General features: G+C 45.8%; 1 protein-coding gene across 1 annotated transcript; it reads left to right on the forward strand.

The window, feature by feature from the left end:
* Positions 1–5,466: 5,466 nt before the first annotated feature.
* On the forward strand, positions 5,467–17,822 carry LOC148141120 (uncharacterized). Its single transcript, XM_087978429.1, is given in 4 exon segments — positions 5,467–5,554; positions 17,140–17,488; positions 17,490–17,515; positions 17,518–17,822. Coding segments are annotated over 4 exon segments (768 nt in total).
* Positions 17,823–18,966: the final 1,144 nt, after the last annotated feature.

Raw genomic sequence — 18,966 nt, forward strand, 5'->3', positions numbered from 1 at the left:
CATCAGAGTTTTTCTTTACTTTAGTCACTAGTGTTTCTTCATGCCCCTCTTCATTTTCCGAATTTCTCTTTGAACTAGCTCCTGCACTTTCTACACATTTCCATCATTTTGAGCCTTTGGCATGCGGCACGGTGGCTCAGTGGTTAGCACTGCTGCCTCATAGCACCAGGGAGCCAGGTTCAATTCCAGCCTTGGGTGACTGTCTGTGTCAAGTGTGCACATTCTCCCTGCGTCTGTGGGGGTTTCCTCCCACAGTCCAAAGATGTGCCGATCAGGTGAATTGACCATAGTGTTCAGGAATGTGTAGGTTAGTCACATTAGTCACGGGTAAATGTAGGGAAATGGGTCTGGGTGGGTTACTCCTCAGAGGGTCAGTGAGGGCTTGTTGGGCTGAAGGGCCTGTTTCGACACTGTAGGGATTCAATATTAACCATAAGCCTCCCCTTATTTGATCCTGTAATTTCCTCAATATTCAATGTTCTCTACACTTGTTCATCCCACCCTTCATCTGTATAGAAACACATTGGCCCTGCACTCTCACAGTTTCCTTTATGCATGATTCCCACTGCTCTGATGCAAATTTTCTTATTTATCTTATTAAAATCAGTCTGCCCTCAATTCTGAACCTTTATTTCTGGTCCATCATTGTCTTTTCCCTTGACTGCCTTAAATCTTATTTAGTTATGGTCATTATCACCAAAATGCTCCCTCACTGACACTCCTAACACTTACCCAGAATCCTTCCTGAAAATTAGGTCCAGCACTAGCCCATCTCTTGTAGGAATTTCCACATATGGACTATAAAAGCTCTTTTTAAGGATTCTGCCTCCTCTAAGCCTTTCACATGATGTTGATCCCAATTAATATTGGGAAGTTGAAATCCCCTAATACTAGGCGAAAGTGTGGACTATAGATCCTGGAGATCTGAGTCAAAAAGTGTGGTGCTGGAAAAGCACAGCCGGTCAGGCAGCATCCAAGAAGCAGGAGAGTAGACTATTTGAGTATAAGCTATTCATCAGGAATGTGGGAGCGTTTGCCCAAGGGGGCTGAGAGATGAATAGAAGGAGGGTGGGGCTGGTAATGCGATGGGCAGATGAAGGTGATGATGTTAGGTTGGAGTGGAGGGTGGAGCGGATAGGGGGGAAGGAAGATGGACAGGTCATGAGGGCGGTGCGAAATTGGAAGGTTGGATCTGGGAGAAAGTAGGGGGAGGTGAAATGAGGAAACTGGTGAAACCGACATTGATTCTGTGTGGTTGAAGGGTCCCAAGGTGGAAGATGAGGCATTCTTCCTCCAGGCTTTGGGTGGATTGGATTTGACAGTGGAGGGGGCCCAAGACTTGCATGTTTTCGGCGGAGTGGGAGGGGGAGTTGAAGTGTTCGGCCACAGGGCGGTGGGTTGTTTTGTGCGTGTGTCCCAGAGATGTTCCCTGAAATGTTCTGCAAGTTGGCGTCCTGTCTGTCCCAGCGTACAGGAGACCACATCGAGACCAACAGACACAGTAGATGAGGTGCAGGAAAATCTCTTCGGATATGGCCCTGCCTTAGTTATATTTATACTTCTCTGAAATTTTCCTACATAACTGCCTTTCTACGTCTCCCTATTTGGGCATCTTTTGTACACCCATATCCCTCCAAACCTTTTCTATTCATCCATCTAGCCAAACACCTTTTAAACATTGCGCCTGTACTTGCACTCATCACTTTCTCTGGCAGTTCATTCCACACACAGACCCTTCTACTTTTTCCTTTCATCTTAAAAATATGTCACCTAGTTCTGGACTCCCTGACCTTGGGAAAAAGACCTTTGCTATTTACCCTGTCCATACCCCTCATGATTTTATAAACCTCTCTTAACGCACCCCTCAGCCTCCTCCCAATGAAAGAAGTCTAAGCTCGCCCCAGCCTATTTTTGTAACTCAAACTCTCCGCTCCCAGCAACATCCTGATAAAGCTTTTCTGAACCCTTTCCAATGTAATAATATCCTTCCTATAGGAGGGTGACCAGAAGTGGACACAGTACTCCAGAAGAGGCCTCACTAACATCCTGTACAACCTCAACATGACGTCTCACTCCTACACTCAAAGGTCTGAGCAATGAAGGCAAATGTGCTAAACACCTTCTTAACCGCACTGTGTATATGTGATGCAAATTTTAAAGAATTATGTTCCTGAACCCCTGGGTCTCTCTGTTCTACTACACTGCCCAGAGTCTGGATTAGTGGTGCTGGAAGAGCACAGCAGGTCAGGCAGCATCCGAGGAGCAGTAAAATCGATGTTTCGGGCAAAAGCCCTTCATCAGGAATAAAGGCAGAGAGCCTGAAGGGTGGAGAGATAAGTGAGAGGTGGGTGGGGGTGGGGAGAAAGTAGCATAGAGTATAATAGGTGAGTGGGGGAGGGGATGAAGATGATAGGTTGGAGGGGGGGAGGGTGGAGTGGATAGGTGGAAAAGAAGATAGGCGGGTAGGACAGGTCATGGGGACAGTGCTGAGCTGGAAGTTTGGAACTAGGGTGAAGTGGGGGAAGGGGAAATGAGGAAACTGTTGAAGTCCACATTGATGCCCTGGGGTTGAAGTGTTCCGAGGCGGAAGATAAGGCGTTCTTCCTCCAGGCGTCTGGTGGTGAGGGAGCGGCGGTGAAGGAGGCCCAGGACCTCCATGTCCTTGGCAGAATGGGAGGGGGAGTTGAAATGTTGGGCCACAGGATGGTGTGGTTGATTGGTGCAGGTGTCCCGGATGCAATAAATGATATTGGTGGATGTGCAGGTAAAACTTTGATGGATGTGGAAGGCTCCTTTAAGGCCTTGGATGGAGGTGAGGGAGGAGGTGTGGGCACAGGTTTTGCAATTCCTGCAGTGGCAGGGGTAGGTGCCAGGATGGAAGGGGGGCGTGGACCTGACCAGGTAGTCACAGAGGGAACGGTCTTTGCGGATGGCGGAAAGGGGTGGGGAGGGAAATATATCCCTGGTGGTGGGGTCTTTTTGGAGGTGGCGGAAATGTCAGCGGATGATTTGGTTTATGCAAAAGTTGGTAGGGTGGAAGGTGAGCACCAGGGGCATTCTGTCCTTGTTACGGTTGGAGGGGTGGGGTCTGAGGGCGGAGGTGCGGGATGTGGACGAGATGCGTTGGAGAGCATCTTTAACCACGTGGGAAGGGAAATTGCGGTCTCCAGGGCCCTATCATTATTTGTATAAATCCTGCTCTTGTTTTATTTTCCCAGAGTGTAATACCTCATATTTATCCAAATTAAATTCCATCTGCCACTCCTCAGCCCATTAACCCAATTCTTTGATCAATATTGCAACACTACTTCCTCTTTTACACCCTGTCCGATCTCTCTCTGTGAAGTCCCCATACCCCAGAATATTGAGTTGTCAGATTTGTCCCTGCCTCAACCATATCTCCATGACAGCAATGACATCACATTTTAATCAGCACCTTCAACTCATCTACCTTACTCACAAGATATTAAATTAATGCCCCGCATTTCGCTGTGCTCCCTTGTGCCATGACTTGATGACATACACACTTCCTGACAGATTGGCTTCGCTTTTCTTCCAGATTTATCTGTGGATGGCCCACTTTTGTATCCCCACTCATATCGCATTCTCCTGCCAAATGAGTTTGCACCCTCCACCAACCGTGCTAACAACATAACCCTCAACGCCTGTAACGATGGTGATCCCATTGCAATCTCGATGCAACCCATTGAACGTGTATAGTTCCCACCTTCCCCAGCAATGGACTGAGTGATCCAGGAATCTAAAACCTTCCGTCCTGCACCAACTCTTCAGCAGCACTCTCATCTGTTCTATCTGGCTATTCCTATACTCACTAGCACATGGTGCCAGGAGTAACCCGGAGATTTCAACCCCGCAAGATCCTGCTTTTTAATCTGCTGCCTCGCTCCTTACATTCCTGTTGCAGGACCTCATCTCCCTTTCAAACAATGTCATCAGTACAAATGTGAACCACGTCCTGTGACTGTTTGCTCCCCCACTTCAGAATGCCTTGCACCTGTTTTGTGACATCCTTGACCCCAGGGAGGACCATACCATCATGGAGTCACATCTACAGTCACTGAAACACCTGTTAGTACCCCTCACTATTGAGTCTTCTACAACTACAGCTCTTCCCCTCTTTCTCTTCCCACGTTCGTGTGGCTGGACTCTGATACACTCTGATGAAACATCACTTTCAACATTTTCCAAGCCAGAAAGACTCTTCTTAAGTGAGACGTGCTCTGGCATTTTCCTGCCTGCCTCCTTTTCTCTACCTGGTGGTCACCATTCCTTCCCTCGCTATTTTTCTAGGCTGTAGGGTGACCGTGTCTAAAAACATGTTTCTCCACATCCTGCTCAGTCTCGCTGACTCCTGCCGATACTCAAACCTCCAGTACTCAGGCTCGTCAATTTAGCCATGCTCCCTGTAGATCGAACCATCCAGAGTTCCAGGAGCAGCCAAGCTGCCTTACATATTGACGGTCAAACAACGCACAGGACTCAGCTCACCTGCCAATACCTTGAATTAAATTACTCTCAACCAAAATTTAAGCCAGATAGAAAAATAATTTGCTTTCTTGCACTGTTAACTCTATGCAGCAAATTAGTAGACGGTAGAGTTTCTTCACCAGTTCCCAGTGATATTCCCATCAATTCTTTTCAGCCCTCTGCCCGTTTTGTTCATATTTTTCAAAATGACTGAGGTGCTGCATTTTGGGAAAGCAAATCTTAGTAGGACTTATACACTTAATGGTAAGGTCCTAGGGAGTGTTGCTGAACAAAGAGACCTTGGAGTGCAGGTTCACTGCTCCTTGAAAGTGGAGTTGCAGGTAGATAGGATAGTGAAGAAGACATTTGGTATGCTTTCTTTTATTGAGTACAGGAGTTGGGAGGTCATGTTGCGGCTGTACAGGACATTGGTTAGGCCACTGTTGGAATATTGTGTGCAATTCTGGTCTCCTTCCTATCGGAAACGTGTTGTGAAACTTGAAAGGGTTCAGAAAAGATTTACAAGGATGTTGCCAGGGTTGGAGGATTTGAGCTATAGGGAGAGGCTGAATACGTATCCCCGGAGTATCAGAAGCTGAGGGGTGACCTTATAGAGGTTTACAAAATTATGAGGGGCATGGATAGGATAAATAGACATGGTCTTTTCCCTGGGATGGAGTTCAGAACTAGAGGGCATAGGTTGAGGGTGAGAGGGCAACTTGTTCACGCAGAGGGTGGTACATGTATGGAATGAGCTGCCAGAGGAGGTGGTGGAGGCTGGTACAATTGCAACATTTAAAAGCCATCTGGATGGGTATGTGAATAGGAAGGGTTTGGAGGGATATAGGTTGGGTGCTGGCAGGTGGGACTAGATTGGGTTGGGATATCTATTCGGCATGGACGGGTTGGACCGAAGGGTCTGTTTCTGTGCTGTACATCTCTATGACTCTAAACTGCGTCCCGAACAGTATCTGTTCGATGTTCAGCTCAGGATTATCCAGTGATGTCACTCTCACGCATTGCACAAATTCAGCCAAGCAGCTGAGGACTCTCCAGGATCTGGATGGTGAGTAACTGACAGCCAGAAGTTTAAGTCAGTGCTAACTTACAGTTAGCAGATCATGGTTGTAAACAAATTTAATGTTAAAACTTTAATCACTTGTTTCTCCTGTCACCAAACATGCGGCGTTATTATTCTGGAGCAAAATCACACCGTACTAACTGTCCTGGGTCCCCACCCCCTCCTCTCTGACACTGACTTCCCTGGGTCCCCACCCCCTCCTCTCTGACACTGACTGTCACTGGGTCCCCACTCCCTCCTATCAGTGACACTGACTGTCCCCAGGTAACCACCTCACCCCCTCCTCTCTCTGACACTGACTGTCCCCAGGTAACCACTTCACCCCCCTCCTCTCGCAGACACTGACTGTCCCCAGGTAACCACCTCACCCCCTCCTCTCCCTGACTGACTGTCCCCAGGTAACCACTTCACCCCCTCCTCTCCCTGACACTGACTGTCCCCAGGTAACCACCTCACCCCCTCCTCTCCCTGACACTGACCATCCCCAGGTAACCACCTCACCCCCTCCTCTCCCTGACACTGACCATCCCCAGGTAACCACCTCACCCTCTTCTCTCTGACACTGACCGTCCCCAGGTAACCACCTCACCCCCCTCCTCTCCCTGACACTGACTGTCTCCAGGTAGCCACCTCACCCCCTCCTCTCCCTGACACTGACCGTCCCCAGGTAACCACCTCACCCCCTCTTCTCTCTGACACTGACCGTCCCCAGGTAACCACCTCACCCCCCTCCTCTCTCTGACACTGACTGTCCCCAGGTAACCACCTCACCCCCCTCCTCTCCCTGACACTGACCGTCCCCAGGTAACCACCTCACCCCCTCTTCTCTCTGACACTGACCGTCCCCAGGTAACCACCTCACCCCCTCCTCTCCCTGACTGACTGTCCCCAGGTAACCACTTCACCCCCTCCTCTCCCTGACACTGACTGTCCCCAGGTAACCACCTCACCCCCCTCCTCTCCCTGACACTGACCGTCCCCAGGTAACCACCTCACCCCCTCTTCTCTCTGACACTGACCGTCCCCAGGTAACCACCTCACCCCCTCCTCTCCCTGACTGACTGTCCCCAGGTAACCACTTCACCCCCTCCTCTCCCTGACACTGACTGTCCCCAGGTAACCACCTCACCCCCTCCTCTCCCTGACACTGACCATCCCCAGGTAACCACCTCACCCCCTCCTCTCCCTGACACTGACCATCCCCAGGTAACCACCTCACCCACTTCTCTCTTTGACACTGACCGTCCCCAGGTAACCACCTCACCCTCTCCTCTCGCGGACACTGACTGTCCCCAGGTAACCACCTCACCCCCTCCTCTCTCTGACACTGACTGTCCCCAGGTAACCACTTCACCCCCTCCTCTCCCTGACTGACTGTCCCCAGGTAACCACCTCACCCCCTCCTTTCCCTGACATTGACTGTCCACAGGTAACCACCTCACCCCCTTCTCTCACGGACACTGACTGTCCCCAGGTAACCACTTCACCCCCCTCCTCTCGCAGACACTGACTGTCCCCAGGTAACCACCTCACCCCCCTCCTCTCTCTGACACTGCCTGTCCCCAGGTAACCACCTCACCCCCTCCTCTCTCTGACACTGACTGTCACAGGGTCCCCACCACCTCACCCGTTTTTCTTCAAGTAATGTAATCCTGAAGAAGGGTCACTCAACCTGAAACGTTAACTCTGATTTCTCTTCACAGATGCTGCCCAACTTGATGAGCTTTTCCAGCAATTTCTGTTTTCATTTCAGAAGTAATTCCAAATCTTTGCAATGTTTTGTGATGCCTGCTCCCTATAACTACACTGTGGTAGCAATGTCTCATCCATATCGATGCTCATTTACTGTTGCAAACTTATTCGCTAATGTACAGTACTGTTCAAGGAAACCATTGACAGTTGTGCTGTGTCACTATCTGAGGAATTTTAATCTAGAACTATTCCTGATGAGGGGCTTTTCCCCGAAACGTCGATTTTCCTGCTCCTCGGATGCTGCCTGGCCTGCTGTGCTTTTCCAGCACCACTCTAATCTTGACTCAGGTCACCATTGTCTCAGTCTGGGTTGCATTGAACTTATGACCTCAGCTGAATTCAGCTGAACAAGATCCCCAATATAACCTGTTGGTACGGGTCTCAGCCAAGCCCAGCACTCACTGGGAATTGTCCGTTTCCACCAGAAACAGGTCTTTGATGAAATGACCCCAATCTCTTCCCGTTTTCATATCTCCGATGTTTCGATGTGCCATTGCAATATTTGAATGTGCAGATGTATGCAAGAAATTCCTTTGATACCACAACGGCCCAGTCCTGCTCAAATTTACCTTAATAATGGAACAGAGTAATGAGCCACTTTTCTTGAGATGCTAGTTGGGAAGTCCACCGATGGGTTCTGACTGCTGTCTGTTGTAAACCCATACTTTGCCGGTCAATATACATTCTGCCATTCCTAAGGCTCCACACAGAAAGCCTGGCCTCATCAGCAATCTCATAAATAAGGCATGAGTCGTTTACTTACCGTGCAAATGTTTAAGTAGGGTGTATAACACCAGTCTGGGCAATAATGGCTACCTCTTCAGTTCATTGTTAGCAGCATTTCATGCAAACATATTAACGACTTGAAGGTCACCACCTTCAGTCTGTAAAATTGGCCAGTCTACATCAAGTGGTCCTGGAATGGGAAAGAGTCCCAGATATTTGAGAACCAGGTGGAATTAACTAAACTTAGCAGTAGCTAAATGAGGGTTCTCCTCCACAGAATCCTGCCATCAAGCTAGAAAAAGTAATGTTGCGTATGAATTCCGGTGTTATTGTGATGCCAGGTATGTAGGCTATAAGACTATACGAAATAGGAACAGGATGAGGCCATTCAGCCCCTCAAGTTCCTCCACCATTAAATAGGATCATGGCTGATCCACCATTCCTCACGTCCACTTCCCTGCCCTTTCCCCATAACCCTTGATTCTCTGACTGATCACGAATCTCTCAATTTCAGCCTTAAATGTTCACAAGGACTCTGCCCCCACAGCTCTCTGTGGCAAGGAATTCCAAAGACTCTCAACCCTCAGAAGAAATTCCTCATCATCTCCGTCTTAAATTGGCACCCCTTTATTCTAAAACAATACCCCTCTGGTCCTAGACTCTCCCATGAGGGAAAACTTCCTTCCAGCATTAACCCTGTCAAATCCCTTAAGAATCTGATATGTTTCAAAGAGATCACCTCTCATTCTTAACTCCAGTGAGTAGAGTCCCAACTTGTTTAGCTTTTGCTCATAAGACAATACCAGATGCCAATCCCATTGACTGCAAGATCATGTTAAACAGTCCCTTCAGCAGTTTCCAATAGGAAGAGAATGAATGGATTCCAGCAGTCAATATTTGCCAAAGGCAAGGTATAGTGGCTAGCTGCGATTCCACAATGGCACAGCACTTACTGATCACTTCAGAGTGTGCCAATAATTATACAACAGCTATTGTAAGATGATCAGTCAGGCTCACAAAAGGGCTCCCTTACACTTGCTACATTGGCAAGGTCAATGCTAAGTGGACATTTCCCTTCATGGGAGAGCCTAGGACCAGAGGGTATAGTTTCTGGAAAAAAAGGGGTGCCAATTTAAGACTGAGATGAGGAGGAATTTATTCTGAGAGTTTTGAGTCTTTGGAACTCCTTGCCACACAGAGCTGTGCGGCAGAGTTCTTGTGTATATTTAAGACTGTGATGGATTCTTGATCAGATGGGGAATCTAGGGTTACAGGGAGAGGGCATGAAAGTGGATGTGAGGAATATCAGATCAGCCAGGAGCCAGCTAAAAGACTGAGGGGCTAAAATGGCATACTCCTGTTCCTATTTCTTATGGTCTTACAGGAGGACAAACTGCAAAGAGATTTTCCAAGGATGCAATCAGATCTGAGAGATTATGGCCATGGGGAAAGACTGAGCAGGCTGGATTTTTTTTCCCCCTATAGAATAGATAAGATTTAGATATGAGCTCATTGAGTTTTTGGATAACATGATTGAAACAAAGAGATTGTTGTGGCAGAATCCAGAGTAACGGGTCATGGTGACTCATCGATCCAGCAGAGAAATAAGGTATCATTTCTCTCACTGAGAGACAGGTTAGAAACCAGAATATCCTATCATAAAAAAATGCTTGATGCAAATAGATTAAATAGTTTCAAAAGGATACTAACACCGACTAGATGCACTGAATGGCCTGTATCTGAATTGTATATTCATGTAATGATACATTAGCACCTCAACTAAGTTCAAAAGCCTCTTTCACTGCCAGTAGCTGTGTACTGTCATCCTTACAATCAATATTCAATGTGAACCCAGTCTTATGAAGTGAGAGAATATTTTCACAAGTGTCTCTCAGTTCTCCCATTTCCCTTTTGGCTCCACACCCATCATCTTATCAATATTGCTGTGACTGATCCAAACGATAAGTCCACAAATGATTTACCCAGTGGGATATAATTTGCAATATCAAGTGGGATATAGTCCCCTCTCTTCCCATTGTTTATTTTACATTAACCCAAGACTTGAATATGAGATCCAATCTGATCTCAATATAAGTCTAACAGCACATTATGTTGCTGATAAACTATCCCTGAATTGATCATCATAATCATAAACAGAAAAGGAACCTTGAACCTTGAAGCTGTTTCCTGCTCCAGAGACTTTGGAGACACACTAGTGCTGGAAAAATGACTGTAGATTTATGAGACCATGATGAAACTATTTAGACCCTTTCCACTGTAAACAGAAAGAACACAACCAGGCTAAGTATCCTTTTCAATTAAACAAAGGCTTGGAAGACAGCTGTTTCTTGCTGTATTCTTCACAGTAATGCTGTGACCAGAGTCCACTTGTCAACCAAACATCACCCTTTCCAATGCAGCATGTTCCCTTGGAGATTTCACATTCTTGCAATGCCATCCTGATGACTGTAAGTCAAAAGGTTTTGCCAGCATGTCACTCTCGCCAGCTGCTAAATGTCTCAGCTTACTGCACAATGGCAAATTACAAGGCAGGATACCTAACCAGAGTATATGTACCAAATGCAGAGTCAAGCAGGATATGCCTATACTCACTGCTACATAGATCCACCATGGTCTCATAAATCTGCACAGTCATCTTTTTTCTGTCCCCCAAAGCTTTGGAGCAAGATATTGCTTCAAGGTTCAAGGTTTTGTTTCTGTTTATGATTATTATTATGGTCAATTCAAGGATAATTTATCAGCAACATAATGTGCTGTTTGATTTATATTGAGATTAAATTGGATCTCATTTTCAAGTCTTGGGTTAATCTAATGTAAACAATGTGAATTGAGGGGATTTTATCTTACCTCATATCATGAATTCTATCCCACTGGGTAAATCATTTGTGAACTTATCATTTTGATCAGTTACAGCAGTATCGAGAAGATGATGGGTGTGGAGCCAAAAGGGAAATGGGAGAACTGAGAGACAGATGATCAGAGGATTAGATAGGGTAGACAGAGAAAGACTTTTTCCTAGGATGATGACGTCAGCTTGTACTAGAGGGCATAACTACAAATTGAGGGGTGATAGATTTAAGACTGATGTCAGAGGCAAGTTCTTTACACTGAGAGTGGTAAGGGCTTGGAATGCCCTATCTGCTAATGTAGTCAACTCAGCTACATTAGGGAGATTTAAACAATCCTTAGATAAGCACATGGATGATTTGGGGATAGTGTAGGGGGATGAGCTGAGAAAAGTTCACAGGTCGGCGCAACATTGAGGGCCGAAGGGCCTGTTCTGCGCTGTATTGTTCTAACTTCTAAATAGAACATAGAACAGGCCCTTTGGCCTCATGATGTTGTGCCAAGGATTAATCTTAATGTAAACTAAAATAACCTAACCTACACACCCCTCAGTTCACTGCTGTCCATGTGCATGTCCAGCAGTCTCTTAAATGTCCCTAATGACTCTGCTTCCACCACCACCGCTGGCAATGCATTCTATGCATTCACAACTCTCTGCGTAAAGAACCTAGCTCTGACATACCTTCTATACCTTTCTCCTAATATCTTAAAACTATGACCCCTCGTACCAGTCAATCCTGCTCTGGGAAAAAGTCTCTGGCTACTGACTCTATCCCTTCCTCTCATTACCTTGTATACCTTGATCAAGTCACCTCTCTTCCTCCTTCTCTCCAGACAGAAAAGTCCAAGCTTAGTCAACCTCTCTTCATAAGACAAGCCCTCCAGTCCAGGCAGCATCCTGGTAAACCTTCTTTGCACCTTCTCCAAAGCCTCTGTATCTTTCCTATAGTAGGGCGACCAGAACTGGACACAATATTCCAAGTGTGGTCTCACCAGGGACTTGTAGAGCTGTAGCAAAACCTCGCAGTTCTTAAACTCGATCCCCCTGTTAATGAAAGCCAAAGCACCATATGCTTTCTTAACAACCCTATCCACTTGGGTGGCACCTTTGAAGGATCTATGTATTTGCACACCCAGAGCCCTCTGTTCCTCCACATTGCCAAGAATTCTGTCTTTAATCTTATATTCAGCATTCAGGTTCAACCTTCCAAAATGCATCACTACACTTTTATCCAGATTGAACTCCATCTGCCATTTCTAAGTCCAGCTCTACATCCTGTCTATGTCGCACTGCAGCCTGCAGTAGTCCTCAATACGGCACCTCCAACCTTTGTGTCATCTGAAAATTTACCCCTCAACCTTCTCATCCAAGTCATTTATAAAAACTACAAAGAGCAGAGGCCCACAAACAGAGCCCTGCGGGACCCCATTCAACACTGACCTCCAGGCAAAGTACTTTCCATCTACAACCACTCTCTGCCAGCCAATTCTGAATCCAGATAGCCAAGTCTCCCTGTATCCCATACCTCCTGACTTTACGAATGGGCCTGCCAAAGGGAACATTATGGACTTCAGCAAGGCATTTGATATACACCTTATCCACTGCTCGACCTTCGTCAACCTGTCTTGTCACCTCCTCAAAGAACTTAGTAAGATTTGTGAGGCATGACCTGCCCCTCGCAAAGCCATGCTGACTGTCTTTAATCACACTATGCTTTTCCAAATAGTCATAAATCCTATCCCTCAGAATTCCTTCCAAAACCCTGCTGACCACAGACGTAAGACTGACTGGTCTGTAATTGCCAGGGATTTCCCCATTCCCCTTCTTCAAAAAAGGAACAACATTCGCCTCCTTCCAATCCTCCAGTACGACCCCCGTGGAGAGTGAGGAAGCATGGATCTTTGCCAGCGGCTTAGCAACCTCATTTCTCGCTTCCCGGAGCAGGCTGGGATAAGTCTGGTCTGGCCTTGGGGACTTATCAATCTCAATGTTTGCCAGAATTTCCAATACATCAACTTATATTCTCTCACTTCACAAGACTGGGTTCACATTGAATATTGACTGTAAGGATGACAGCCTCAGACAGCCACTGGCAGTGAAAGAGGTTTTTGAACTTAGTTGAGGTGCTAATGTATCATTGCATAGAATATGCAATTCAGACACAGGCCATTCAGCACATCTAGTCTGTGTTAGTATCCTTTTGAAACTATTTAATCTATTTCCAACAAGCATATTTTTATGATAGGGTGTTCTGGTTTCTAACCTCTCTGAGTGAGAGATTAGCAAGCCAGCAGACAAATAAGGTGAGTCGCTATTGCCCATTATTCTGGATTCTGCACCAACAGTATCTGTTTACCTCAATCACCTTATTAAAGAACTCAATGAGCTCATATCCAAATCTTATCTATTCTAAAGAAACAAAAAAACCCAGCCTGTTCAGTCTTCCCCCATGGCCACAATCTCTCAGATCTGATTGCATTCTTGGAAAATCTCTTTGCAGTTTCTCCTCCTGTAAGACCATAAGAAAAAGGAACAGGGGTGCGCCATTTTGGCCTCTCAAGCCTGCCATGCCGTTCAGTTGGATCCTGGCTGACCTGACGTTCCTCATGTCCACTTTCCTGCCCTCTCCCTGTAACCTTTGATTCTCCATCTGATCAAGAATCTATCTGTCTCAGCCTTAAGTATATTTAAGAATACTGCCCCACAGTTCTCTGGAGTTCCAAAAACTAAAAACCCTTTGACAGAAGAACTTCCTCCTCATGTCAGTCTTAAATTGGCACCCCTTTATTCAGAAACTATACCCTCTGGTCCTAGACTCTCCCATGAGAAGAGGCATCCTCTTAACATTGACCCTGTCAAACCCCTTAAGAATTCTGGCTGTTTCAATGCGATCACCTGTCTGTCTTCTGAACCCAGTGAGTAGAGATCTGGAGATCAAACCTGTGCAAAGCCCTCAGTGTGATCTGAACAAACTCAGATGTGAGTTTAACATAACTTTTGAATTCCACACGCCCAGGAATAAAATCTAGTGTTTTGTTAATGTTTCTAACTGTCTTGCGGCCATATAATTCTGCTTTTTCCGATGTGCTTATGTGTACCCCTACACTCCTGTACCTTTCTGCCTTTGTTCATTATTTTTATTCAGGAATGCTTCTTACTTCCCCAACACGCTCAGTTCGCATTTATCTGTATAAGAATCCATTTGCTACTTTGTTTTCATTCTTCACAACTTCTTGGCCATCTCTGGTTCAGCCCGCATTTGTTGCCTATCCATTATTGCCCTGAAAAAGGTGGTCATATTTCACCTTCGAAACCACGTTCACCCACATGGAGCAGGTACACCACAGCACTGTTGGAGACGGAGCTCCAGGGTGATGAGATACAGAAGGACTCTGCCCCCCCCATCTCTCTGTGACAAAGAGTTCCAAAGACTCTCAACCCTCTGAGAAAAGAAATTCCTCCTCCTCTCAGTCTTAAATTGGCACCCCTTCATTCTGAGACTGAAAAAGAAAGGTCGCTATCGTTCCACTCAAGATGGGGTTTGGCTTAGCGATGACCTTTTCAAGTGGTGTTTCTTTGTGAGGAGGGTGTGCTCACCAAAGTAATCGGAGCTCCGTCCCTTGAAAGTTCCCCTAGCACCATCTTACCTTGGATAATTCTTCAGTGTCGCTGGGTCAAAGTCCAGGAACTAAGGGCATTGTGAGTCTAGCTGCACCACAGCGATTGCAGTGGTTCAAGAAAGCATCTCACCCCCGGGCCTCTCTGGGACAGCTAGGGAGAGGCAATACTAGCCCAGTCAGCAATGGCAACATCAAGTGACCGGATAAAAACAATTTGGCAGTCTCAAGGGAAATGACTTCACCATCAAGCATTTATTCCAGAAACACTCAGGAATCCTTTGACCCATTGAACTCAACAAGGAAAAGGAAAGTAATGGAAAGTTACAGCCTTTCTGCAGTCCTGACATTGTTGACACTGTGATGCACAAACCTCATACATTAATTCATTGGAATAACAAACTGAATATCATTAGATTAAAAATCACCAGAGCAGCAAGTATCTCATGTCTGGTGACTGAGGTGTTTTTCCACACAAAAATAAAAGCTAACACACACATACACACAATCAAACCACATAAACCTTTCCAATTTATCCAATAAACATTTATAACATTGTAAAATGTGAAAATAACTTCACTGTCCAATATAGAATTTTAGTTTGTTATCTCATTTTGCTCCTCACGCTGTCTCCAGTTACTGGGGAAAGCATTCTGCTTGCACAGCATTGACACCACATTAAGTATTTTCTTCAAGAACCTGGTTAAAAATTACTTTGAATATTTTCTTCCTGACACTGAAATGTTCTGCATTTTCAACAGGGAAGCAGTGACCCAGTATGAAAGTAACAGTCAGTAGTTAAGAGGCCCAGGTTAATGTTATGGCTGTTAGTGGAATTTAATGCAATTAACAAAATTTGGAATTAAAGGCTAGTTTAACAATGAATATGAAACCATTGTCAAATGTTGTAAAATCCCATCTGGTTCACTAATGTCCTTTTAGGAAGGGAAATCATCATGTGAGGGTTCCTTCAAGTTCAAAGTGATCAATTTTGCACCAAGATATGTACCTCTCATGTTTAATTAGAAGTGTATTGTTAATTAAACTGTGCAAGGTTTATTGGATCAATGCAACTGTTTGTGGATTACATGAATATGACCCCCTTTACAGCAAAGACTGATGAAGTAGACTAGCTCCAGGCCTGCCTCCTACAAGCTCCATCTTTGCTTCCACATACGACGTCTTGTTGTTTGGAACTCTCTTCCACAAACAGCAGTGGATGTTGGATCAATTGTAAATCTTAAATCTGAGATAGATAAACAGAGGAACCTTGATTATCCAGCATTCAATTTTCCAAATTTCTGAATATCTAAACAAGATCACAAGGTCCCAATGCTTGGCTAAACTGTGTTATCTGGCATTCGATTATCTGAACATTTGATTATCCAAACAAAATAGTCCCTGCTCGTGTCGTTTGGATAATTGAGGTTCCTCTGTATTTTTGTTAAGCAAAGGGTATTAAGGGAGATGGGCCAAAGGTAGGTTCGGCCACAGATCAGCCATGATCTTATTGAATGGTGGAACAGACTCTAGGGGCTGAATGGCCAACTTGTCTTCCTATGTGTACTTTCTGGCCAAGTTCCCATGATCATAATCAGTGTTTATTACTCAATTGAGTTTTGGCTCTTCCATACCCATATACTGCATATCCTTCCACTTACTCTACCCTTCATAATCATTATACTGTGATATCTTGGTCAGTATATTTATGTTTCTCTCTTCCCATCCTCCCCAGGTTTTTAACTTTACAAATGCAAACAATGATGAGGTGTCTCTACTATCCCCAAGTGTGTTCTCTTTAGAGTTGGAAGATTGGGCAAAGGACTGTCTCCCTGATGATCTGAGTTCTCTCTTGAACCGAAGGCCTTTAACCTCTTGTATTGCTTTCACAGAGGACGCTGGAGATGGATAACAGACCTATTCTTTATTGCTGCCAGTATGGTCTCTGACCTAGCAAGTGGTTTCTCCTTTGCAGTGTTTGGATTGTTACATTTCGTTGCTTCACTCTTCCTCATGGTATCTTCTATGGAGTTTATGCACTACATCTTGACTTGCAGCAATGGGAGTTGCTTTTCATTTCACCAGCAGATCTATGCTAAAGTAGATGGGGTTATTACCTCAACATTTTGACTACATCAAGATTTCTCCTTCCTTCATAGCTATTAAATTATTGGCGGATCTGGCTTCATTCTTGCTTTGCAAAGGAAGTGGTTGATGCAGGCACAGTAACAACATTTAAAAGACATTTGGGACAGGCACACGAATAGGGAAGGTTTAAGAGGATATGACCAAATGGGATTAGTTTGGGATTTGGAAACTTGGTCAGCAAGAGCAAGTTGGACAGAAGAGTCTGTTTCTGTGCGGTATGACTCTATGACTTTATGTCTCTATGACTCTATTTTGCTCCAACGCATCTCTTCATAATCAGTTCTGCCTCTTGTAGCAGACAAGATTTGGTGTTGATAGTTCACTGTGTTGTATAGCAACCAAACTCAATTTAGTTGAAGATATTTCCATTGCTTATTACGGTATCTCATCTCAAGTGATGTAGACAGATCAGTTGCTGCCTCTTCATCTGGGGACCTGGGTTCAATTCCAGCCTTGAGCAACTCACACTGGGGAGAGACCATTCATCTGCTCTGTGTGGGGGAAGGGATTCACTCAGCTATCCAGCCTAGTGTCACACCAGCGAATTCACACTGATCAGAAACCCTTTAAATGTTCTGTGTGTGAGAGAAGCTTTATGAGCTCGGGGTGTTTAATTCAACATCAGCGACTTCACACTGAGGAGAGGCCATTCGTCTGTGCCAAACGCAGCAAGACGTTCAGGTCTTCATCTCAACTCTCAAAGCACCTATGTGTGCACACAGGAGAAAGACCATTCACCTGCTCTCAGTGTGGAAAGAGGTTCAGGTGTTCATCAAACCTGACTGAACATCCACGTGTTCACACTGGAGAGACCATTTGTCTGCTCTGAGTGTGGAAGGGACTTACTTGTTCATCCCACCTGACGGAGCACAGGCGGGTTCACACTGGGGAGAAGCCATTTGTCTGCTCCATATGTGGGAAGGGATTCAACACGTCATCCCAGCATCTTAAACACCAGCCGGTTCATGCTGGGGAGAGACCATTCTCCTGCTGCTTGAGCGGGAAGGGATTCAGTCATTTATCCACACTGCAAAGACATCAGCAAGTTCACACTGGAGGGAAACCATTCCCCTGCTCCCAGTGTGGAAAGGGATTCACTCAGTCTTCCCACCTGCTGAGACACCAGCAAGTTCACAAGTGACTCCAGGAGTTAGGATTCTCCTGCTTTTGCTGCTGTTGTCCAGTCCTAGGCGTGACTATGTTCATTTTTGCAGTATTCTGACTTCCTGCGCTTGGGGTTTGTTGTCCTATAAATCATATTTGTCTTTTAAAAAAAAAGGTGGCATGGTGGCTCAGTGGTTAGCACTGCTGCCTCACAGCGCCAGGGACCTGGGTTCGATTCCAGCCTCGAGTGACTGTCTATGTGGAGTTTGCACATTCTCCCTGTGTTTGTGTGGGTTTACTCTGGTTTACTCCCATAATCCAAAAATGGGCTGGTCAGGTGGATTGGCCATGTTAAATTGTCCCAAAATGTTCAGTGCATTAGTCAGGGATAAATATAGGGTAGGGGAATGGGTCTGGGTGAGCTACTCTTCAGAGGGTCAGTGTGGACTTGTCGGGCAGAAGGACCTGTTTCCATACTGTAGGGGATCTAATCTAATCTAATCTAATGAACTGTCTACATGGGGTTGCACATTCTCCCTGTGTCTGCATGGATTTTTTTTCGGGTGCTCCAGTCTCTTCCCACAGTCAGGTTGATTGGTCATGATAAATTGCCCCATAGTGTCCAGGAATGTGCAGGTTAGGTGAGTTAGCCATGGGAAATGCAGGGATGGAATTGGGACTGGGTGGGGTGCTCTTCAGAGGATCAGTGTGGGCTCAATGAGCCAAATGGCCTGCTTCCACACTGAAGGGATTCTTCGTTTGATCTTCATCCTTGACGGAGACTAGCAAAATTTTCTATCAACGTTTCATCTAAGCTCTTGCTCATGCTGAGTAAGGTGAGGCCCATGGTGTTCGAGGTGAGCTACTGGCATGGATTGAGGATTGGCTGTCTGACAGAAGGCGGAGAGTTGGGATAAAAGGTTCTTTTTCGGGATGGCAGCCGGTGACAAGTGGTGCCCCGCAGGGTTCAGTGTTGGGGCTGCAGCTGTTCACATTATATATTAATGATCTGGATGAAGGGACTGGGGCATTCTGGTGAAGTTCACCGATTATACGAAGTTGGGTGGACAGGCAGATAGTTTTGAGGAGGTGGGGAGACTGCAGCAAGATTTAGACAGTTTGGGAGAGTGGTCCAGGAAATGGCTGATGAAATTCAACGTGGGCAAATGCGAGGTCTTGCA

The sequence above is a fragment of the Chiloscyllium plagiosum genome, unplaced genomic scaffold (genome assembly GCF_037043375.1).
Source record: "Chiloscyllium plagiosum isolate Xiang-an unplaced genomic scaffold, Cpla_swu_hap1 HiC_scaffold_34, whole genome shotgun sequence".
Classification (NCBI taxonomy): domain Eukaryota; kingdom Metazoa; phylum Chordata; class Chondrichthyes; order Orectolobiformes; family Hemiscylliidae; genus Chiloscyllium; species Chiloscyllium plagiosum.